At 41.5% G+C, this 24,465-nt stretch overlaps 2 protein-coding genes across 9 annotated transcripts in view; both read left to right on the forward strand.

The window, feature by feature from the left end:
- Positions 1-9,192, forward strand: part of LOC108269204 (fibronectin type-III domain-containing protein 3A) — a 37,659-nt gene extending 28,467 nt beyond the window's left edge. For all 7 annotated transcript variants that reach the window (XM_017474882.3, XM_047157050.2, XM_017474884.3 and 4 more), the window contains 5 exons: positions 1,487-1,764; positions 1,847-2,050; positions 2,670-2,836; positions 3,488-3,609; positions 4,428-9,192. In XM_017474882.3, coding sequence (XP_017330371.1) covers positions 1,487-1,764; positions 1,847-2,050; positions 2,670-2,836; positions 3,488-3,609; positions 4,428-4,730 — 1,074 coding nt within the window. In that variant the 3' untranslated portion in view covers positions 4,731-9,192. The remainder of the gene's footprint in view (positions 1-1,486; positions 1,765-1,846; positions 2,051-2,669; positions 2,837-3,487; positions 3,610-4,427) is intronic.
- A 2,988-nt stretch (positions 9,193-12,180) lies between these two features.
- rraga (Ras-related GTP binding A) lies at positions 12,181-19,721 on the forward strand. 2 transcript variants are annotated; one of them, XM_017474260.3, is made up of 11 exons: positions 12,181-12,369; positions 13,678-13,792; positions 13,997-14,096; positions 15,791-15,857; positions 16,152-16,374; positions 16,807-16,902; positions 17,418-17,540; positions 18,099-18,190; positions 18,331-18,446; positions 18,594-18,742; positions 19,072-19,721. In XM_017474260.3, exons 2-10 carry the CDS (start codon positions 13,766-13,768, stop codon positions 18,695-18,697), a joined length of 948 nt encoding a protein of 315 aa, XP_017329749.1. In that variant the 5' UTR covers positions 12,181-12,369; positions 13,678-13,765; the 3' UTR covers positions 18,698-18,742; positions 19,072-19,721. The 2 variants fall into 2 exon arrangements, with proteins under 2 accessions (XP_017329749.1, XP_017329748.1); XM_017474259.3 differs by having other exon boundaries at positions 12,182-12,369; positions 18,594-18,711.
- The last annotated feature ends 4,744 nt before the right edge of the window (positions 19,722-24,465 follow it).

Raw genomic sequence — 24,465 nt, forward strand, 5'->3', positions numbered from 1 at the left:
GTTATCCTGGCAAAGGGAGGTAGCACAAAGCATTGACTATAAGGGTGCCAATAATTGTTGCACACCTATAGATAACAATTTATTTTTTTTATAAACCTGTGTTATGTTTGAAATTGTTTGATATCCCATGAGAGCAGAGTATTTTTGTGAATTGTTTGTTTGTTTTTTTAACAAAAGATCAAAGGTTTAAACAATAAAGACACTTTTTGACGGCCGTCTTTGCTCATATTTACCAAGGGTGCCAATATTAGTGGAGGACACACACTGTGTATATATACATATATATACGGTAATATTATTCATCCGGCCCTGAAGCTAAGCAGGTAAAATAAGTGTTGAAACATGATTTGTTGTAAGAATTATTTAACAGGAAGTTGGCTATAGTCCTTCTGACATTACTACGTTTTATGCGCACTCGTAGCGGTGCCAGGGTCGGGCTAGTGATGTTGTGGTCTTTTGCTCAATCAGTCCGCCTCGGTCTTAAAAGAAACAGGAAACTGAACTGTGTCGTCGGATCGTGTTACATTTATAAGCAAAAGATTTACAGTTACTTTCTAACAATCAAACTAAACATCTTTAAAACTCTAGGTTGAGATGAATAGCTAGCGATAGCTAGGTTTGTTGCTAAGAACTTTAAGTATACTACACTTTCACACACATTAGTCCGTTTGCCCGGTCCGAATCAGATCAAAACCAGAGTGGTTCATTTGCTCGGTGGTTTGGTCACGTTTCAAACTGCACGTAGGTAAAATGTTGACCGAGGGTTAGGGTTAGGGGCTGAAAACGTAGCCTACTTGTGAAACTCTTGAATTCATTGGTCAGAAATAATAATAATAATAATAAAAAAAAAGGTAAACAAACCTTTACCGAGTGCGTGTAGAAATCCTCGAGGACAGAGAACATTGGGCTGACACTAAACTAATTATTAAGGATGTAAATAATTAGTTGCAAACACTGTTTAATTTCTGTTTTGTTTTGTTTTTTTTCTAAAGTCCAGAACAAATCACAATTCCCGCAGTGGTATAGCTTTGTTCTTAAGCTCAGTTTGTGCCTCATTGCTCAGTTTAGCAGCTCATATATAGCGAAAAATGCTGCCAGCAACCCAAAATACACAGAATTCTTTGGTTCACTTCTTTCATTCGGGTCAGTTCAGGGTCGAATCGCTTTCTCACTGCAGTCGAACCACTCTACAGTTGACTTGCGGCGGTTGTTTTGGTCCACACCAGAGTCTTCTTCGCCTAAATAAACCACACCAAGGGGAAAAAAATGCGTCAGGGTTTGATTCAAATGGACCGAATGCTGTATTTGAGTGACTCTATCCACGTATTATGTCCATATATATTAGAGATTTTTGATGATAAGTCGGAATGGGTATAAATGTTTATAGCAGTAAACAGCGTCGAACAAAAAAAAAAAAAATAAAAGACTTCAAATGAAAGATGTGAAAGTAATAAGCTAAGTCATGCTTTTCTTCTCAAACACGCAGGCAGTCAATGCTGTTGGTGCAGGTGTCTTCAGCGATGTTGCTACGGTAAAGACCCCAGCCTCAGTCCCAGCAGCTGTGGAGCATGTGGAGGAAATCGGGACAGACTCCCTGGGCGCTCACAGTACCGCTACCAGTCTGGCTTTAAGGTGGACAGAACCTAAGTGTCATGGAGCAGAGATTTCCGGATACAACATAGACTTTGGAGAAGAGCACCCTCTGTCTGTCAGGAGGACTACCTACCACATACTGGAAAATCTTCATTCGGACACTACATATAGGTATAACCGTTAACCGAATTAACTATACAGCTCATGATGATATTTTCCTCGATATGTGCCCAATCATTCCGCTGTGTTCCAGGATACGAGTGCAAGCAGTGAACAGCATCGGTGCCGGTCCGTTTAGCCCAGAACTAAAGCTCCGAACAGGACCGTTGCCTCCTGAACCCCCAGTGCTGGAGTGTGTAGTGGCTGGACCTCAGAGTCTGAAGCTGAAATGGGGAGACAGGCTTCAGAACAGTCATGGCACACACTACTGTTTGCACATGCAAGCCGGCTCGGACAGGTACTGGCCTAGTTACAAGCCTCTAATCTGTGTAGAATGCATGAGACATGGTTAATACAGCGTTTAAAAGACAGTGACCATACGACTGTATTTTAGATTATCGGTAGATGGTAGGCTGGACAGCAAGGAGTTGATGGGGACGCTGAGATGTGCTACTGAGCAAACCTACATGACTGGGTGATCACCTTGACTGGACCATGAACTCATTTTAAGGGGTTCATTACCATTTTTTTTTTTTTAGTGTTTAAATTACCGTATTACCAAATATCACCATGGTAAACCTAATTTTCAAATATCACTCGACCATTTCACCAATCCACCAATCCATGGTGAAAATGAAAGGAAAATCGAATCGTGGAATTTTTGTACAGAGGTCTCTTGGCACACCGTAATAACTTTGATTATCTCGTTACAATGGCACCTGTCATAGGGTGGGATGGACTGTATTAGGCAGCGAGTGTAGCGTCGGTTCTCGAAGTTGACGTGTCGAAAACAGGGGAAAACGGGCAAGTGTAAAGATCTGAGCGACTTTGACAAGGGCCAGATTGTGACGGCTAGACGACTGGGTCAGAGCTTCTCCAAGGCTGACGGTGAGAATGTGTGCTTTTCTGTATTGTAGGTTGGTTTGCATCTACAGCGGCCCCTGCCATACGTTTAAAGTGCAGCGACTGTGCGAGGCTACCGAGTACCAGTTCAGCATTCAGGCTCACGGCGCAGCTGGCATGGGCCCCCTCTCTGCTCCGTACATTTTCAGCACTACCCGCTCTCCACCACCTCAGCTCAAACGTAAGCCTCGATTACCCATCTGACCTTGTCATACCCGTTGTGCCTTTTTCAACTGGACGTACGAAAAACGAGAACAGGCCCCGACGGGAACCAGTGGCGCTTGGGATTCTAGTTCGAAGCAGTGTCATCATTTTAATAACACCATAATAACGTAGGCACGTTTATAACACGGTGACAAAGAAGGGAACGTGATATAAAGTGTGTTAGGATTTTGCTTGAATTGCACGAAATAGTCTTGCACAGGTCTTTCGCAGTGATGTTTTTTGGGTAAATGAGACTTTTTAGGTGTACTTTTGATGTGATCAAAATCGCAAAACCCTGGAAGGACTGGTAAGACGTTGGTCCACCATGAGTCCCAACAGCTTCAACACACCTTGGCTTAGATTCTACACGTCTCCAGATGATATTCCTTCAGCCGGCGTTCTGGAGTAGGGGGAGGAGAGACTTCACAATTGTGCAACCCAGCCCCAAACACCAACCAAATCAGATCTTTGGTAGTGGACCAGCAGTTAATGGACAAAAGGACAATTCCATCTTTCTGGTGTTCTGGTTCCTTTTAAAACCCCCCGTAGTGTATGCTTACACGTATTTCTGAATCCGATGCTTTTCTGCTTGTTTATAATATTTATTGCTGTTATGTGCTTTTCATAGCCCCAAAAGTTGAACTGGTCGAGTGGAATAGGTATACAGTCACATGGGAGGCGCTTGAGGCGATGAAAGGAGACCCGATTGTTTATGCGCTGCAGCTGCTGAGGGGCCGTGAAGTGGAGCAGGTATGGAAAGGAGCGTCTAACGTTAGCGTAACGAGCCCACATCGATACACAGAATATCATGTTCATATTTATTGCAATCCATGTTGTTTTCAACCTAAATCTCTAACCACTGCATTTGTAGTCTGTGTGTGATTACCATGGGGCAAAAGTTCACGGTTTCGCTGTACTAAAACGAACGGAAGACGCACTTATAACGGAGATCTAATGGCAGTTGTTACAGTCTGAAATGTTGTTATAGCCTAATAATAAAAATCGTTTGGTGAGACAAGAAGGGAAGAATATATTATCCATTCAATACAGTATTAAAAGAAGAAAGGCAGCTGACGATGCCACAGCCATCTGTGGCTTGGAGAACGAGCCCAAGAGAACATAACTGGCCATGGTTTGAGGGAGGGAGGGGTGATACTGTCTCAATGATCTATCACAGAGACACTAGCCGATCACGGGCATCCGTAAGCTCACGTATGCAGAGTGGAAAGATAGCGCTTTCCTTCCAGTGACTGGCATCATGTGTCTCGGAGAGAGCATGTGATTGCCTCCTTGCTTTTTTTAGCTGTCGTATGATAGGGGCCGAGATGCCTGATGGGTAGAAATTTGCCATGACTAAACTAGGGATAAAATCAAACTGGGGGGGGGTAAAAAATGGATGGATTTATGAAAGTGTGCTCACATATGAATCAACTGCTCTTAGACTCCCATTATAAGTGCGTACGAGTACAGAGGTGCTTGGCTTAGGTCTGGCCATTTCCCTCACCGACGATCAGCGTTTTCTGGCTCTAGGATGATCACGAGTAACACTCCTCCTGTGTCTCTTCTAGCTATATAAGGGCTCCGGAACGTCATACACATGGCATAACTCCACAGTGAGTCGCATGTGTCGCCTGCGTGTGTGTGCCGGTCGCCGGAGCACGGACGGTGGAGAGCTGTGGGGTCAGTGCAGCCTCAGCACGGCCCTTCCTGCGACTGAGCCACCCAGAATCTCAAACTCCCACAATCCCCAGCCCAAGAGGAGTTGGTCTCTCGCCGATGAGCGCTTTGCAACTGTCCTGCTCCTCGGCTTTGTCATACTGGCCATTCTGTTTGCCGTGCTCATCCAGTACTTTATCATCGAGGTGCAATGAGGGAAGAGGAGAGGGATTAGGTGGAAGAAGGGAAGCAAGGAATAAGATAGAGGAGAAGAAAGGAGAAAGAAAACGCGGCATGTTCGAGCGGAGCAGGCCTCGTAGCACATAGCCGCCCTGACTAGCACAGAGCATTTTGAAATAGTCAAAGCCCAATTATTATTATTATTATTATTATTATTATTATTATTATTATTGGCCTTTTTTTAAAAATGACTATTAATGCATGGAGGAAAGAAATCTATATATGTCAACAGTAGGTACTTTGTTGTGTAAACTGTGACGAATGGGACTTCAGTGTGCCATCTGTGTACTTATTTTAAGATGGTTACTTCACAGTTTTGGCCAGATTTTATTATTATTATTATTATTATTATTATTATTATTATTATTATTATTTCATATGAATCCGGATTATTTTTAGACCGCGGAAACTTCCCCAGGCAAGGCCGATCGCGCGGTGCTTTGGTGAGCTTGGCTGGTATTCGGTACACAGCAGCCTTATCTGAACATTAAAGGACCTCATTTTCAGATTAGAAGTCATGAGATTCTCCTGAAACACCCTTGAGGATTGTTACACCAGTGAGTTTATGTTGCTTTATATATATAAAAAAAAAAAAAAAAAAAAAAAAAAAAAGAAGTCTTATGGGCTGAGTGCTTTTTTTTTTCTGCCTTAGAATACCACGAGGTGTTTTTGGGGGGTTTTTGGTTTTTTTTTGCGCGCAGATATCCTGTTCCTTTTTTTATTTGTATTATTTTTCCAAGTGTTAAAACGGGAGACAGTGCCAAAGCTTTCATAGACATATACACAAGCGCATACTCATAAATGACTGGAGTCTCTTGTGCTCTCATTTGCAGATAAGAACTCTTTTTTTTTTTTTTTTGTAATGTTTAAGAATTCATAACATCATAACCAGATTATACACAATAATTCATTCATTTATCTGAGACATTGGGAGAGCTAGATTTTTATGTTCTGCTATCACCAGTGTGTTCTTATACGGTAGACTATACATACATTCTAGATATGTTCATGTACATACAGATATGGCAGTATTACTTAGAGATAGCCTATATGGATATGCATTTGTTATAAATGTCTCTATTTAGCTCAAACTGAGCAGTGTAGTCCCTTTCTGATCTCTGCTTTCGGCGAGGAGTTTTCTTTAACGCCGTTATTTTCCGCAGTTACCTTGTAATGAATTCTCATCATTCTTTTCATTTGATCCAAAAGTCACTGATTTAAAAAAAAAAAAAAAAAAAAAAAATTTTTTTTGAAATCATTAGCGTGTTTTATATTTATATATCCATACTGCAAAAATCAACCTTCCCAGTTTCCTCCTGGTGCTCAATCCGGACGGCGTTAACGGTTTTCGATGTCGCTGTCGCATCGTCATTGAAATTAGAACCATGATTTGACGGGTCCTTGCTTTCACAGAATAATCCCCCCCCCTCGACGTAATTGATGGCGCTCGATGAAGTAGACCCCGAGTGAAGTGCCTCTTATCTGAAAAGGCGTCACGTTGTAAGTACATCACTGTCAGGCTAGAATCTTTGCCTTGCTTTACCTTGAGCTTGATAATTCATTAAAGAGCGGAGTGCACTTAGTCTCTCGTGCTTCTGTGCAAAGGCCTGCTTTTGAGCTTCTCGTGCACACGCAACGCTGTGTTTCACTACGGAAGGTAGTGATAAACGTGTTTATAGAGCTGCTAGTGTTTTTTATTTACGACGGAGAGAAGCTGCTGTCCGGACTTCCTTGTTTGTTTTCGAACTTGAATAGAGCTGTACGCTGTTTGTCCTTTTATACCTCTTCCGTGTCGCAAAAGCCATCCTATCGCACAGCAGATACCGTGGTTTGTTCTTCTTTCACTTCGCCATTTTCCTTTAGATGTATCGCTTCATCGTGACGGTCTTACCCTTAGGGCTTTCCACATTAACCTGTATACTTTGCATGGGCTCAAATTCCCAAATAGGTCCCGGGGTATCTCAAGGTTTCTGACATATTGAATGTCTTAGATGTAGAAGTAGAAGTGGAATTTACTCACGTTACAACACAGACATTTTCTCAATGCATTTATTATGCCAAGGTGTTCGTGTTAAGGGAGTGATTCACTGAGAAATGAACTTGCTGGATCACTTGAGTGTGTGGAGAAATAACGGATTGTTATATAGGGAATTTCCATTGCAAAAGGGTGCTGGTAGCACGAATCTGTTGGGCCAAGAGTGGGTTTTTTTGGTTGGTTTGTGTTTTGTTTTTTTTTGGTAACACTTTACATAAAGGTACATTTAAAGATGTAAGATTTTTGGAATTTTGACTTTTGGTTAAAAAAAAAAAAATACACACTATTGCAAGCTACTTGCAGAACATTTCATAATGTGAAGGGGTTGATGGGTTTTGCTGTTATCTTCCCTGAATCTGCGCATTAATCTCAGCCATCAGCCAGTTCACTGCCACTGTAACTGCAGGCTGTCGGACGCTACTGCTAATTTTAGCCAGCTAGCCAAAAATATAGTCGTTTCCGTTGTTTTTTTTAATTTTCGCCCTGATCCGTGTCCGTTGTGTGGTTTGTTATTTAATCTGTGTGTTTTGTTCTCCAGCCTGCCCCCCCCCTGAAAAAATAAATTAATCAATAAATTAAAAGCTCACCCTTAGCTAACCTGTTAGTCACTAGCCACCTAGCATGAGTTCTCACATGCAGGTGCATCTCAAAAAAAAAAAAAAAAAAAAAAATGCGGATATCGTAGGAAAAAAAACCATCTTTTCCCGTAATTGAATTCAAAAAATGGAACTTTCCATATATTTTAGCGTCATTACACATCGAGCGAAATATTTCAAGCCCGTTTTCCGTTTTCAATCTCCATGCTCACGGAAATCGAAAATCCAGTACCTCAAAATATTCGGATAATGACTTTATAATACAGAAATGACGACCTGAGAAGACTCTAATCGGCGAAGCAATTAACTCAAAACACCTACGACGGTTTCCTGAGGCTTTAATCTCTCGGTCTGGATCGGTACGCGCGACCGCGACGTCATGTTAACGTGATTTACGCGTAAGATCAGTGCTGGGGTTTACGGATTGTTAAATAAACATTTCCGTAAATAATGGGAGTTCGGCGCACCTTAATGTAAAGTGTTCTCTTTGTAAAAAAACAAACAAACAAACAAACAAAAAAAAACCCTACCAACTTGCTGCTACGATGAAAGAAAAAAAAAACAAAACCATAGACTGTTCATCCTTTAATGTAAGCCAAAATCTAAAAAGTAATTTGTATAATTTGTTGAGTGTTAAAACATACAAATAAAACTCTAGCATTTAATGATGTATCTAAGGAACCGACATGGACCAAAGATATTACTGCTGCAGTGTCTATAAATATGGTTTAATACCGCCAATGCGTGTTTAAACCTCTTTAAATGGTTGATTTTATGATTATTCGAATCTGTTGATCACGTCATCCAAACTCATATTTACTCCAAGTAAACTGTGGGACTCCTAATTCACTGTGCTTGTGAAATGAGTGGCGAAATTCTCACTTCGGAATGACGTAAATGACTAAATGATACATTTTCCAACGAAACGGCCAGTTTTTTTTACGCCAGATTAATGGAGTGTGATTCAGTGTTTTTATGCTTCTTCTTTTTTTTTATTATTATTATTTTTTTTTTTATTTTTTTTTTTACCCAATACGATTTTCAAAATAAAAATGCAAAAGAGCATTTAGGTTTGTCGTCGTAGCCCTAAAAGCTCAGTAACCTCCTGTGCAGCTTTAAATTTGTGTGTAAGCTTACTGCATTTGTAATCTCATAGCATTTCAATTTCCTGAAGATGTAACCAAAGCTGGTACAAAGACTGTTAACAGGCACCGAGGTTACTGTGCACACGCCGTCTTGCTTTCGTATTTACATTTTGCCATGATTTTAAAAAAAGAGAGAGAGAGAGAGAGAGAGAGAAAATTGTCACAAAGCATAAGAAGCCATAAGGGACAGCCTGAATTGTCATGGTCTCTCTATCTGTGGCTCGCTGCTAAACACACTAATAAACAAAAGTAGGCTATAAAATGTTTTAAACCCAAAGTAGTGTCTCGGTGTTTTAGAATGTCACGTGTAAACTAGGGAAATAGACTGGGGGCACAAACAAATGAGCAGTCAGTAGTCTGTATTGTGTGCCATCGTGTACATGGAATCATCTTTATGTCAATCTACCAGCTCCAAATCACCTTTTGTCATGCCAGTGTTTATAGACCATGTTTTTTGATACTGAACATTTTTTTTATTTTGAAATACAAAAAAAAATTATACATTCCAAAAATATTTATCTGTTGTTGGTTTTTTTTTTTTTTTTTTTTTTTTTTTACTCACATTAAAGACTGCCATGTACCGTATGTCATAACTGACTTGTAACAATCATAGATAATATATTTAATATGTTCAATAAATTATAGTCATTCTGTGTATTAAGTGTGACTTCTGGGTTTCTTTTCTTCTTCTTCTTCTTCTTCTACAAATAAGGGGAATGCTGACTGGATACGGTTAGGGGCTTTTAGGGTGGAATAAAAGGAAAATGTAACTGGAAAATGGAAGAATGGTAAGATGGAAGCGCATCTTCGCAATAAGATAAATACACTACATGGCCAAAAAGTTTGTGGACATCTACCAGTCGGTCTTCCCCCAAACTGTTGCCACACATTTGGAAGCACACAGTTATGCAAACAGGATCTAAATATCCAACAGCCATGTTGCAAAATCTAGTGGAAAGCCTTCCCAGAAGAATGGAGGTTATGATAACGGCAAAATCTGGAATGGGATGTTCACAAAAACATACAGGTGTGATGGTCAGGTGTCCACAAACTTTTGGCTATTTAGTGTATAAAGCAAAATCGATAGGAGATTGTTGGGAACGAATAAATAAATAAATAAACAAACAAAAGGTGCTTTGGAATGAACTTCTCAGATTTTAGACCTGATCTGAAGATGCTAGGATATGACATCAGGCCGTTAGAATAACTATGTCAAATTGAATTACAGTGGTGCTTGAAAGTTTGTGAACCCTTTAGGATTTTTTAAAAAGAAAAATATTTCTGCATAAATATGACCTAAAATATGAATCAGATTCCAAAGTCCTAAAAGTAGATAAAGGGGGTTCCCCCTCAATTAAACAAAATAGACACAATAGACAAATCTGACGACGTTTTAGGTCATATTTATGCAGAAATGTAGAAAATTCTAAAGGGTTCACAAACTTTCAAGCACCACTGCAGCATGAATGGATGGTATTACAAATGAAAGGCTCCAAAGCAGTTTCGATGAGCCTGCGCCCATGATAGCCTCCGATTGATGTGGTCTTCTGCTGTTGTAGCCCATCTGTCACAGGGTCTGACGTTCTGTACATGCTGAGATGCTTTTCTGCTCACCATGGTTGTAAAGAGTGATTATCGCGATTAAAGTGATTAGTTACTTCCTGGCAGGTCGAACCAATCTTGCCATTTTCCTCTTATCTACAACTTTTATGCCCCATTCTGTGTAAATTCTAGAGAATGTTGTGTGTGAAATCCCCGGAGATCAGCGGTTTATGAAATACTCAAACCAGCCCATCCAGTAGCTTACCAATACGGTATCCACGCCATGATCAACGTCAAAGAGATCACACATTTGCTTCACTCTGATGACACCAACACTACCTGAAGCTCTTGACCTGTATCTGCATGATCCATCCATCCATCCCATCCATCTTCTATACCGCTTTTTCCTTTTCAGGGTCACGGGGAAACCTGGAGCCTATCCCAGGGATCATCGGGCACAAGGCGGGGTACACCCTGGACAGGGTGCCAATCCATCGCAGGGCACAATCACATACACACTCACACACCCGTTCATACACTACGGACACTTTGGACACGCCGATCAGCCTACCGTGCATGTCTTTGGACTGGGGGAGGAAACCGGAGTACCCGGAGGAAACCCCCGCAGCACGGGGAGAACATGCAAACTCCGCACACACAGGGCCACGGTGGGAATCGAACCCCCAACCCTGCAGGTGTGAGGCGAACGTGCTAATGCTAGTGCTATCTTTTACCATTACATTACGAACATGGAAATGCAATATCAGTGGGACACAAATGCTATCTCAGTCGTCGAATCACCTTAATAACGAGCGGGCAAAGGGCGGGCTAATACAAGTTATTAGAGAATATTTATATCACATATACTGATATTTTTTGCCTTACACTTAACCTTTACTGTTTATATATCGACAAACAGTATGACCGATCAAAACTTAGCATTTATTATTATTGGTATTCAGACAAGTGCGCACGGAGGCTTAGTGGTTAGAACGTTTGCCTCATGCCTCAAGGGTTGAGGGTCCGATTCCTGTCATGGCTCTGTGTGCCTGTGGGGGGTTCCCTCCTGGTACTCCGGTTTCCTCCCCCAGTCATGCATGGTAGGCTAACTGTCATGTCTGTAGTGTATGTGAATGTGTATGTGATTGTGTCACGCTGCGATAGATTGGCACCCCGCCTTGTGCCCCATGCTCCCTGGGATAGGCTCCAGGTTCCCCGTGACCCCATAGGATAAGCGCTATACACATTAGCTGCGTTTACATGGACAACAATAATCCACTCTTAATCCGATTAAGACCATACTCTAATTAAGAAACTACCATGTAAATAGCAATTTTTACTTACCTTAATCTAATTAAGGTCATAATCGAAGTAAGCAATAATCTAATTAAGACAGGTGGAGTACTCCTGTTTTAGTCGCATTATGGACGTGTATTAGTGACATGTACACACCTTAATCACATTATGAACGTCGTGTGGGAGTTTTCACCGCATTTTGCGACAGGACACGATCACACACGGCAGTTTTACGGCAAACAAGAGAGTTCGGCTGTGTCCCAAATCACATACTTTCCTACTATAGGCCTGTAGTGGGGAAAAATACATGTATCTCGGCTACGATATAGACGGTAACTACGCGATTTGGGACACACCCACTGCTTCAAGCAGTTGTCTATTAGCACGTAAAGCATGACAAATAATTAACTGCACTTAAAGCGTTCGTAAAAAAAAAATTAATAAAACACCCCAAACTGTATACGGTACCATAACGAAGACCAACTGTATGTTGTAACGTGAAATTCTGGAGGGACGTCGGACGGCGTGGCGCGGTGACGTAATGACGCGGGCTGTTAATCTAATTATGTTCTAAAACATGTAAAACGGGAACATGACAGGAGTATTCTAAAAGCGACTCATGTAAACACCTTAATCACATTATTATCTTACTCGGATTAAGGTCATTAATTAGATTACTGCTGTCCATGTAAACGTAATCATTCAGACATTTTATTATTTTTGGTAAAGAAGTCTTTCTTTCAGTTCTGCGCAGAACTGTTGCTGCGTCTTTATTTTTTTTTCTGCGTTTTATCAGCGCACCCTTCGGCTTCTTGAACGCGCCCCGTGTTTACAATTAGTCACATGCTCTCGGGTTTTTAAGGGAAATGTTTTGGAGTAGTGTGTTTTTACAGCCTGAATAAATCATGGAATGGGGATCATAATCGCTTTGAGGCTTTAATAAGTTAACTGTCAATGGATGGTATTTAATACGAAGAAGAAACCAGCAATCCAGGGCCAGGTACTCGGCTATATTCTTCCGTGTCCAGCTGAGTTGCTTAGGAACAGTTTTTTTTTTTTATGTTTGTTTGAGCTCGCTAGCTAACTGAACTAACCGTTAAACATAACCTGCTCATTACTCCTCGTAATACTGTCCGTTAATAGTGCACTGTAAAGGAATTTAGTTATTAAAATAGTTTTAGTTAAATATTCGGCTTTTTTGGCTAAAGGAAGCTAATAAGCGAACTAACTTTTTTCTGCTTTCCTAACTAGCCGTTGTTGTTATTTATATATATTTTTGGCATTAACTTAATCACTAATGAATATCACTTCGACTCATTTCATGTTTCACTCGAATTTATTCTTAATTTATATACAATAAAGAAATTGTGCTCTGCTTTTACTTAGCCATTATCTCGCTAAGCTATCTGTAACCTAGTACTTCGTTAGCTCATCCTAGTTAGCACTCTCTTTATGGCTTCCTTGTTTGTTTGTTTATTTATTTATTTTTATTTATTTTTCACAAACAGCTTCCGACTCGGGTATATGAGAATAAAATTGTTTTTCGTGTCTGTATACTGTTTGGCTAAAGGACCTGTCGCACTCCATCATAATGGCTTAGCAACCATGTCACACGACAGCCAGCTTGTGATCACATGGTCACGTGACTTCCGTTTCTCCACTCAGTCCGAAATGCCCACAAACCTCAGAAGAGCATTATGGGTATTGCACTGTGGGAGTTTATCTACACCCAGGGTTCACCAACCTTTTAAAGTCTGGGAGTCGTTTTATTTGTATTAAAACACCTTCAGTATTGATTTGTTTCACACACATACTAAAAAAAAAAAACAACAAAAATTCGAATTGGGCACATTATTTAAGTAACGAGTTTTTTTGTTTTGTTTTAATCCACTCGTACGATCATGTAGACTTTGGGTTGACGGTACTTATTGGTATAAAAGCGTTGATAGTTATTGATCCCACCTTTATGATAAAATCTAGAATATCCCCGACCCAATTACGGTGCTTCACAGAGCCCTTGAGGATCCCCTTCCCCGGACTCCATATTGAGAACCACGGTTCTACGCCATGCGTTTTGATAATAAACTTGTTGAAATTCACAAAAAAAAGGCTCGACTGGTTGAGATAGGTCGTGATGAACAAATACCAAACGAAAGAACGTGTAGGTTTTCCGACCCCGGTGTATAGTGAAAAAGCTTTTCAGGCAGAATGTGATTTATTTTGTTTAAGGAAAGCCAAGCTACGCCTCGGGGTTGTTCTTCAGACCGCAGTGTTCGTGACTGCAAACGTTCTGTTTCTTCTGTCGTAGCGTCAAAGACTGCAGGAGATCATCTCGGTGTGGTGGAGTGTTCCCAGTTGCGATCGTTTACAGTAGGCTCTGTCGCCGACAGGGGGAGATGTCAAGTACCGCCATGAAGAAAAAGGTGATCGATTTGTTTGTTTATTTGAGATTTTGTGAACGAACGCAGTAGAGACAAGTTATGTTTACTCATAATAACATGCAGTTTAGTGTAAACGGTTCTAGCAGGTCGGAAAATGTTCTCCTTTAGAGTGTGATTACGTCAGAAGCCCATGCTTATTTACTGGCGCTGTCGAAGCCTCTTTGCTGAGTTGTTAGTGTTTTCTAGGTGCTACTGATGGGAAAGAGTGGCTCAGGAAAGACCAGCATGAGATCAATCATCTTCGCCAACTACATTGCCAGAGACACTCGCCGACTGGGAGCCACAAGTAAGATGATTTAACACGAACCGGTTATTCTTCCTCCAGCTGTTTTTTTGCACTTGGTGGTTGTTGTTTTTTTTTTTTTTAAACTAATGTTTGTAAACGTCGTCTCGTGGCGTCTCAACCAGCTCCCTAGATCTGTAGGGCGTTCATCGGTGTATCGTCCGGCTATACGATTAAACATCACCAATAAAATATTTATGTATTATGTATCGATTAAATTTGTTCGCTTAATCGCAGACATTTCTGTCATCCTATGTCAAGCAGTCGTAGGCAAGCTAGTGGATTATTATTTTTTTTTTTTAAAGAATAATAATAATTAAGCACTTAAAAGTCATCAGACTCAAACAACCCGTATATAGTTAAAAATCGCTAACGTAAGTAATCATTCGAGAGCTACAACAACGATAACAAGCTGCTTAGATTCGTAGCCGGAAGTTGGCCGAGAGTTCATCCGTCGTTTTCTTTTTTTGTTGTCGTTTTTTTTTTCTCGAGCTGAGAGGCTCCAGAAAACACGTCGCCGTTTCCTGTAAGGGAAAGCATGGCTGCTCCCTGGGTTTTGTGGTGCATCGTGGGAGTTTTTAGGGAGCGGACGACCAAAACTGACACCGTTTATTGATTTTATTTTGCATTTAACCAAATTTTTTTTTTTTTTTTCTTTTCGCGTCATGGTGTAATTTTAAGATGTTCTACCACAGGAGGGTTAAACTCTCGAATCACTGGTCAGAAGGCACGGCTTAATTTTATGTAGACGCACGTCGTTGTTTCTATAGCAACCGCTTATCCGCAGGGACGTAACGGAAGTCCGATAAGCGGATAAAGACGTGGTGGTGTCCGACAAAGGAAAAACGTGTAGTCGCGTTTTCCGAGACGTGTTTTTTGGGATCTTTATGGGAGGCGTCTCAGATGTTCTGCACCGAACGCCTTAGAGGCAGTCGGTTTCCCGATGCGAAAGAGTCTTCAGGAGAAAGGAGCTTATTCAAGTTTTACTGATTTGAAGGGGGGGAGAGAGACTGGCTGTTTGTAGCTGCTCTAGCATAAGTGATAACTGGAACTGCGGATGTTCCGTGATTAAACGTAACCCTAAGCAGTTAAAAAGCATCGACACAGAAGTGATGCTCTTTTCATAAATAAGCAAGTAGAACTCGAGACCGGCGTCGCCTCGTCTGCTAAACGAGTCTCGTCTTACTAATTTGTATGCCAGAAACCGTCTTAAAATATACTTCTAACAGGACGGACGCTGTTAAAGGAATGATAATACCAGAGAAATCCTCGAAACATTCGACCACTCGTTCTTGAGGAAGCTTGGAGCGACAACCCGAAAACATAAACATTGCAACGATTAGCAGATCGCTCCATGGTGGTGTGCGTTTCTTTTTCATTTATTATTTCTTTTATCATATAATTTTCATCAAATAGCAAATTATGTAAATATGTCTGTCTTTATCAGGGCAACACTGTGTTCTTAAAGCACTGTTTCTTAACACGTAGGTGTTAGGGGGGGGCGGGGATCGGTCCAAACCCGTTTCAGCTGTTTGCCAGAATTTTTTTTGTATCTGGTGCCTTTAAGACCGAGGACAGAAACGTTCATCACCCCCTGTGGCGTTTTCAGTTCTGAAGCAGGTCCAGGTACGACTTCAGGGCGTTCTCGTAATTCTGACGCGTTCCCAACCGAAGCTCTGTTTTTATTTTCCCCGCAGTCGATGTGGAGCACTCCCACGTGCGCTTTCTGGGCAATCTGGTGCTGAACCTGTGGGACTGTGGAGGGTGAGTACCGTGTGGAATCAAATCGCGGTGTGAAATATATCCTAGGACGTTTTTTTTTTTTTTTTAAAAAAAAAGAAAGAATAGTATTTGATAATAGTCCATCAGCTTACGAGCGAGTTAGTACAGGCTTGGAAACAGCACTTTGGTGACGTGAAATGGACGCAGGTACGTGACCAGAGTACGGATATATTTGGAAAAGTCGTGTAATATTCGACGCTGAACGTTCTCGGTATGTAGCGGCACAGTTTCTGTTTATTTATTTATTTATTTACTTACACGTTGTTTTCTCTTTAGGCAGGATACATTCATGGAGAACTACTTCACCAGTCAGAGAGATAACATCTTTCGGAACGTGGAGGTGCTGATCTACGTGTTCGACGTGGAGAGCCGCGAGCTGGAGAAGGACATGCATTACTACCAGTCCTGTTTGGAAGCCATCCTTCAGAATTCTCCCGACGCTAAGGTCTTCTGCTTGGTGCACAAAATGGACCTGGTTCAGGAAGACCAGAGAGACTTGGTTAGAAAATACATTCTCTCTATAAATTTGGGGGGGGGGGGGGGGGTTACATATAATTATTATTGGATTAATAATACAATTATTCTATTAATAAAATTTTGTTAATACTTTTAATGTATAAAGTAGTATAAAAAAAATTTAAAAAATCATGCAGCACTGAGAGGCAGGAATTTAAAAATACAAAAAAAATTAAATATTATTATTTTTATAAAATTTAAAAAAAAAAAAAGATGATGCAATACCAGCATTCTGTCAGAAAAGTGTATTGTGACATAATTGATCACAGTTTTATTATTTTATCATATTTTGCCAGCCCCAGCGATTTCTCTTTGCCCGTCTCTCCCTCAATAATCCAGTCCACATGTAAACGATCACAACGCAGCTTTCTGAACACGTCCGCTTATTAACACTCCTCGACGTGTGTCCGTACAGATCTTTAAAGAGCGCGAAGAAGACCTGAAGAGACTCTCCCGCCCGCTGTTATGTACCTGCTTCAGAACCTCCATTTGGGACGAGACCCTTTATAAGGTGACGTGGGTTCGATTTGATTCGGGTGCGCGCTTCATGAAGCGGTTGAAGGTTGTAGGATCGAGCGTGCCGTAGTTAATGGATGTGATTTTATTATTTATTTATTTATTTATTTTTAAAAGTTTGACCGGTATAAGGTTTTAAACACAGTGCCAGCTTGTACATGAATGGAACTTGAATGAAACGAAGGCGAGCGACGGAGGACGTTTTTGTACACGCGTTCCCGGTCGAAAGTTTACACAGACTCATTCTTTCTTTCTTTCTTTCTTTCTTTCTTTCTTTCCACATTTTAGAATAATAATAATAATAACGTCATTAGAACTCTGGAGTAACACAAATGGAACTATGGGAATTATGTTGTGATTTAAAAAAACAAACAAATCCCAAATAAATCAAAATAATTGAGTATTTTAGCATCTTCAAAGTAGACAGGCTTTTTTGCGATCTGTGTGCGTGTATAATTAGACTGTGATGTCCACTGCGTTTGTGTCATTGTGACGTGTGTGTGTGTGTAGGCATGGTCCAGCATTGTCTATCAGCTGATCCCGAACGTGCAGCAGCTCGAGTCCAACTTGCGCAATTTTGCCCAGATCATCGAGGCGGATGAGGTCCTGCTTTTCGAAAGAGCCACCTTTCTGGTAAGCACGCCATTTTGAAATCAGCTTTTCATCACGGCTTATCGTACCGCTTCGTCAAGTCCACTCTTACAGCTTTACGTAGACAAAGCCGTAGACATACGGGTTTGAAAAGATGCGTCCGCTCGGTCACGTCGATTCCGAAATCTGACGAGATTTTAACGACGACTTTTCGGATTCATTTGGTAAAGGAAGGGTTCCTCCGGGTAATCCGGTTTCCTCCCTGATTGGCATTTCTAAACTCTCCGTTAGTGCCCTCGGTGGATTCGCACCGCGTCCAAGGTGTCCCCCAACTTGCACCCCGAGTCCCCTGGGATAGTCCCTGACCCCGTGTAGGATACGCGGTGCAGAAAATGCGTGGTGAAGCGTGGTCCGCCGTAGCAACAGTTCAGATACGAGAGATAACCCTGCATACACGCGACAGACAACGATCGGTTCTCGACGTACGGGGTCGGAAATATCCGGCGACGAGACGTGCCTATAACGCGTGAGTGACACGCCGGAACGGAACCGCGTTCTTTCGTTTCAGACTCTCTCACACGTTTTGTCCCTCCTTCACAGGTGATCTCTCACTATCAGTGCAAGGAGCAGCGAGACGCTCACCGCTTTGAGAAGATCAGCAACATTATTAAACAGTTCAAGCTGAGCTGCAGGTGACCGCTCGGGTTCTTTTCGTTCTTATTCGCGGCTAATAAAATCCCATCGTTTTGTAACGTGGTTTTGTTTTTTTTTTTCTTTCTGGTGTGTGTGTGTGTGTGTGTGTGTGTGTGTGTGTGTGTGTGTAATCCCGCAGTAAATTAGCTGCTTCCTTCCAGAGCATGGAAGTGCGCAACTCCAACTTCGCTGCTTTCATCGACGTGTTCACCTCCAACACCTACGTCATGGTGATCATGTCCGACCCGTCCATACGTAAGTGAAACCCCGCCGAGGTTAGGCTAGGCTTCACTCGGGCCGTTTCCTCCGTGTGCGCACGAGTCGTTAAAACGCGGTAGAGTTCCGGCTTTTGGACGAGTCACGAGTCACTCTCGTCTCTTCCTCCCTTTCTCCTGCATCTAGCCTCCGCCGCGACCCTCATCAACATCCGTAATGCCAGGAAGCATTTTGAGAAGCTGGAGAGGGTGGACGGCCCCAAGCACAGCTTGCACATGCGCATGCGTTAGACATCTCTCCTCAGGTAAGACGATCGGACGTCAACACGGCCAGAGGTAACCTTGAGGAAACTTTTTTTTTTCTTTTTTTTTTTTTTTTTTTCTAAGTTTCTTGTCCACAATCTGTACTTTTACACATTCCGTGCACCATTTATTTGCTTACTCATAAGGAGCTGTCCATCGATATACATTTTCTGCTTTTCTGTCCTCGTAATTATTGTGCCAAATAAAATCTTTTGATACTTCAGTCATGGATATTAGTCTACCACGTCATAAAGGACCTAAAAGACATGACATGTTTTGTTACTGTGTGCCAGACGGTACTTCTCAGTACATGCCTGATCACTTGTTCTTTTTCTATTTCTTCTCTTCCCGCGATCCGCTAGAGGGCCTGCGTGCCAGGGAAATGGCACCCTGGGGAATTCCTCATATCTGCTGACTTCACTGCATCCAGGATGTTTTGTTGTTGTTTTTTTTGTTTTTCTAGAGACTCTTGCCATTTTATTAATTTTTTTTTTTTTTTTTTTTAAATCATCGCACGTTTTTCCTCAGAAGACCAGAACATGTAAGGCTGGTTGGGATTGATGAGGAACTGGGTGTAATCATGAAAATCTTGGTAAATGAGTGGATCGTTAAGCCATAAAAAAAAAAAATTTGTAAAAAATAAATCAGAAATGGATTTTTTTTTTTTCAGAATGACGCACATTTTAAACGTCCCGTAACAAATGATCAGTGCCATAGAGTGAGCCGAGTTCTTTAGACTCGCACACCCCACCCTTTTTGTGTTGACTTGTTTTGCATTGTATAAATGCTGCATGTGCTGCGGTTCGCAACTACTATATGGTTTCTTTCGACTACAAATAAATAAATAAATAAATAAACGTTGGCCGACGGTAACCGGGCCGGTCTCAAATGAAGCAAAGGTTCACAAAGGTTCCCCTTTTCTATCCAAAACACGTTTGTTATTTCCCTATTTATTATCTCGGTGATGGCAACGCAAATAAAAGCAAAGCAAATAAAATCAAAGGAAGTATTACTTTTTCTTACGAGTGAAATGTTTTCTCTGGTTTTCCTTCTACGTATGACACGCAAAAATAGCTTTCTACGTGAGCCTGGGGTCCTGATGGAGCATGCAGCATGGAGGAACTTATTATTATTATTATTATTATTATTATTATTACCCTTTCAGGACACCCTGTTTTATACAACAGCAATGTGTACACTCACAATGTACATACACTCACCGGTCACTTTACCAGGAATACTTGTACACCTGGGATTTTATCTATTTAATATTTTAAAATCGTGCAGATACGGGTCAAGAGCATATCAAACATCAGAATTATTTATTTTTTAAAATGGGATTTCTGCGACTTTAACCGTGGCATGGCAGTTAACGCCGAACGGGCTGGTTTGAGATCTAATTGGATTTTCAAACCCGACGGTCTGTAGAGTTTACACAGAATGGCGTGAGCCGGTAATCTCTGCTCTTAGCTTACGGACGGAGAAGTATGAGCTTATTCTCCAGAAATGAAAAACATGCAGGATATGTGCGTATTCGTTGATTTGAGAAGGTAGAGGTTTCCTCGCGCTGTCCAACGCCTTTCCTGCACGCATTCATCTGTCTACAGGAACACTTTTATCTCTGTCATGATGGTTTAAACGATTCATTTATTTCCATTCTTGGGAAAGTGGAACTAAATAAATTCGTGAGGGAAGTATCGTGGGAACGTACGATCGTAGGTACGCGTCTGTTTCGGCCCGTGGTGTCGGTTTCTTCGCAGCTTTTTAAGTGAGGAATTTTCTGGAAGTGGATTTTGTACTTTCCCCTCCAGGAACGCGTCACGTTCACAGGACCATCCGTAATCACCGGATTTCGCTCCGCCATGGAGAAGAAATCCAGTGTGACCGTAGCTCATTAATTAGAATTGCCCTATAGGGGCCCAGTTCTCACAGAACAGATGTTGTTCGCCCAAGTCTCAGCTGTTAAAGCTACAACTTGCAGTTCTTGCACACACTGCCACAAAGAAGTGAATACAGTCACGCCAGTTAAAGACATGAATAGAAAATACTATTTGATCGTAGGGACCGCATGACCCCTTTCTCGTTCCGTGACGGTCACATGAGCTCTTTAATGTGAAAACACGAAAAAAAAAGACACTTTTTTTTCCCCCCCTCTGTTTATTAATGGTTAAAATATCTCTTATTCAATACTGTGTAAAAGTCTTGGGCAATAATATTAATACTCATTTTGTCTTGGGATTATTTTATATATATATATATATATAAGCCAATACACAAGCCGATTTCCATATAAAACTGTCCACAATGTCCCAGAGACCACTGGGGCATTCTTAAAACCAAATTGTTGTCCCTAAATATTGACTTGGTTTAGTTTAGTGCTTTTTTTATTATTATTATTATTTTTTAAATGAAGTAATGTTGAATTTGATCATTTTTGATGATATCGTTGCTTTACAGCATTTCTTTACATGCGTCTAAGACTTTTGCACTGCTGTATCCACTTTAATAGGAACACCTGTACTCTACACCTGCTCGTTTATGCAGTTAGCTAATCAGCCAATCGCATGGCGGCAGCACAATGCATAATCTCATGCAGATACAGGTCAAGCGCTTCAGTTAAACGTCAAAATGGAGGAAAAGTCTGATCTCTGTGACTTCGATCGTGGCGCGGTTGCATGGGCGTAACCACGCATTCTTTGGGGGGGTCGTGTCTTGGTTTGTTCTTAAGAACGTCAATTAAGTTTTGATATTTGCACACCCACGAAGTAGGCTAGGCTAACATCAGTTCCGGTTTTTGACCGTTAACGTTACACTCACTTGCATGTCCTCACGTTGTGACAGACTGTTTTAAATGCGAGTGAAAATGAGGAAAGTTGCACAGCATTTCGTTCCTTTACACTACATTTGGGCTAAGGACAACTAAGTGGACCCTCCCAATGTCCATACCATGGTTACGCCACTACGTGGTTGTTGGTACCAGATGGGCTGGTTTGAGTGTTTCAGAAACTGCTGATCCCCTGGGAATTTCACACACCACAGTCTCTAGAGTTTACACAGAATGGTGTGAAGAAAGAAAAACATCAAAAAAAACAACAGTCTAAATCCAAGACAGATGCTGTCCACACACTGAATAAAAGCAGACCATTTAGTTATTGTTATAATCTTGCATAGAGTAAATGAGCTCCTCCACCAAGGCATTCGCGAGTTCTCGATCACGTCTGAGGACACGCACGCTTACATGTAAGTTTCCACTGCGAGGACGATCAGCTGTCCTTCCTGTCTCCCTGTAGCACCGTCTTAGGCGTCTTACATTACAGACGTTGCAGTTTATTGCTCTGGACACATCTGCAGTCCTCATCAGCAGGAACCCTAGACATCTTTCTTCTGGTGTTTTTCAGAGTCAGTAGAAAGGTCTCTTTAGTGTCCTATGTTATTGTAACTGAGACCTTAATCACCTCCCGCCTGTAAACTGATCGTGTCTTAAGGACTGTTCCACAGGTGCATGTGCAGTAATTGTTTACGGTTCATTGAACCCTTTCCAATAAAGAACTGTAAAGCTTTACCAGTAATCAAATCATTTTCTGGAAGTATGCGGATGTGTCGCGGTCAGGTTAAGTGCCTATATCGGATATTTCACACGGGTTAAGGTCATCAGATTTATCAACTCTCATTTGCGTAAGATAAATCTGCAGAAAGCTTTGGCTGTATTCCCAATAAGATGCGCTCGGGTTATATAGAAAATCAGTCATCTTTTATTGGTAAGTAAACGTTTCATCGTGTGGACTGAGCCGCTAGTTCTGACCAGGGAAATGCACTGTGAGGTGCAGATTTGTTCCCTGGACGTTGTTAGCATGGTGGTACAGTGGGTAGTATTTGCTGCTTCAGAGCTTCAGGGTCCTGGGTTTGATCCTCAGCTTGTGTTACTGTCTGTGCAAGTTTTTTGTTCTCTTCATGTTTATTTGGGTTTCTTCTCGCTGTCCAAAAACATGCAGGTAGGTGAATTGGGTACGGTTGGTTAAACATGCCCATAGGACTGATGTCTCAAGGTGAATTCTCCTGAGTTGCAGCCAGTGATTCTGGGATTGGCTCCAGACCCACTGTGATGCTGACCATGATGAAGAGATTACTGAAGATGAATGAATGGAGAGGCACTGAAATGGTTCTCTCCAGGTTTATGTGGGGTTCCACTGGGTTGTCTGGTTTTCTTGTGTCTCCCAAGACATGGCAGTAGCTACCTACTTATTGGCTACAATAAATTGTGTGGACTGGTGACCCATTCAGGATGTATTCCCATTTCACACCAAGGGTTCCTGGGAAGTGTCCCCCAACCCATCGCTTTGATAAGTACCAAACCCCAATAATAACTTCTTGTCTTGTCTACTATGCCGTCTCAATAACTGTCCTCTCCATTTCCTGCACCCACCACTCACCCATACTAACCTTTAAATACAAAAGTACAACACATCTAAAATAAAATTAAAAAACATGAATAAAATAAAATGATTAAAGTCTTAATGGTCCCTACAATGTGTGTTTTGGGGGGGGGGGGGGGGGGGGGTATTGGGAGACTTGGAGGTTCACTATTCTACAGTATCTTGCATCTACAGCTATTATCCCACTTCTCTGAAGTCACGGCCGAGCAGTTATTCACTGCATGTGATCCAGACACACCCCTACTACACACACACACACACACACACACACACACACACACACACACACACACACACACACACACACACACACACAAATGCTTTTGGTGAACTCACATGGCTCCTCAGCACTAATGAACAGCAGGGATAAAATGACTGAGCAGTTTCTTGTTACTTCCTCCCCAGGACCTGCTCTTTTTTCAGTTTGGTTTTCGCCAGATCAAATCATTTCTTCCTAATCAGCTGAGGACCTTTTTGGCTGTGTTTGTTTGTAGTATTGTGTGCATTCAACAGGAAAAAAACATCCTGGAAGAAAGAAAGAAAGAAATGGATGGATGGATGGATGGATGGACGAAGGGATGGATAGATGGATGGATGGAATGATAGATAAATGGATGGAGGGATAAATGGGTGGATGGATGGAGGGATAAATGGATGGATGGATGGACGAACGGATGGATAAATGGATTGATGGATGGATAGATAAATGGATGGAGGGATAAATGGGTGGATGGATGGACGGATAAATGGATGGATGGATGGGTGGATGGATAAAAGGATGGATGGATGGATGGATGGATGGATGGAGGGATACATGGATGGATAGAGGGATGATGGATGGATGGATGGATGGATGGATGGATAAATGGATTAATGGATGGATGAATGGATGGATAATGGATGGATGATGGATGGATTAATGGATGGATGGATAAATGGATGGATGATGGATGGATTAATGGATGGATGGATAAATGGATTAATGGATGGATGGATGGATGGATAAATGGATTAATGGATGGATTAATGAATGGATGGATGGATGGATGGATAAATGGATGGATGGATGGATAAATGGATGAATGGATGGATGGATGGATGGATGGATGGATAAATGGATGGATGGATGGATGGATGGATGGATGGATGGATAAATGGATGGATGGATGGATAAATGGATGAATGGATGGATGGATGGATGGATAAATGGATGGATGGATGGATAAATGGATGGATAAATAGATGAATGGATGGATGTTTGGATAAATGGATGGATGGATGGATGGATTAATGGATGGATGGATAAATGGATGAATGGATGGA

The sequence above is a fragment of the Ictalurus punctatus genome, chromosome 8, assembly GCF_001660625.3.
Source record: "Ictalurus punctatus breed USDA103 chromosome 8, Coco_2.0, whole genome shotgun sequence".
Lineage (NCBI taxonomy): Eukaryota > Metazoa > Chordata > Actinopteri > Siluriformes > Ictaluridae > Ictalurus > Ictalurus punctatus.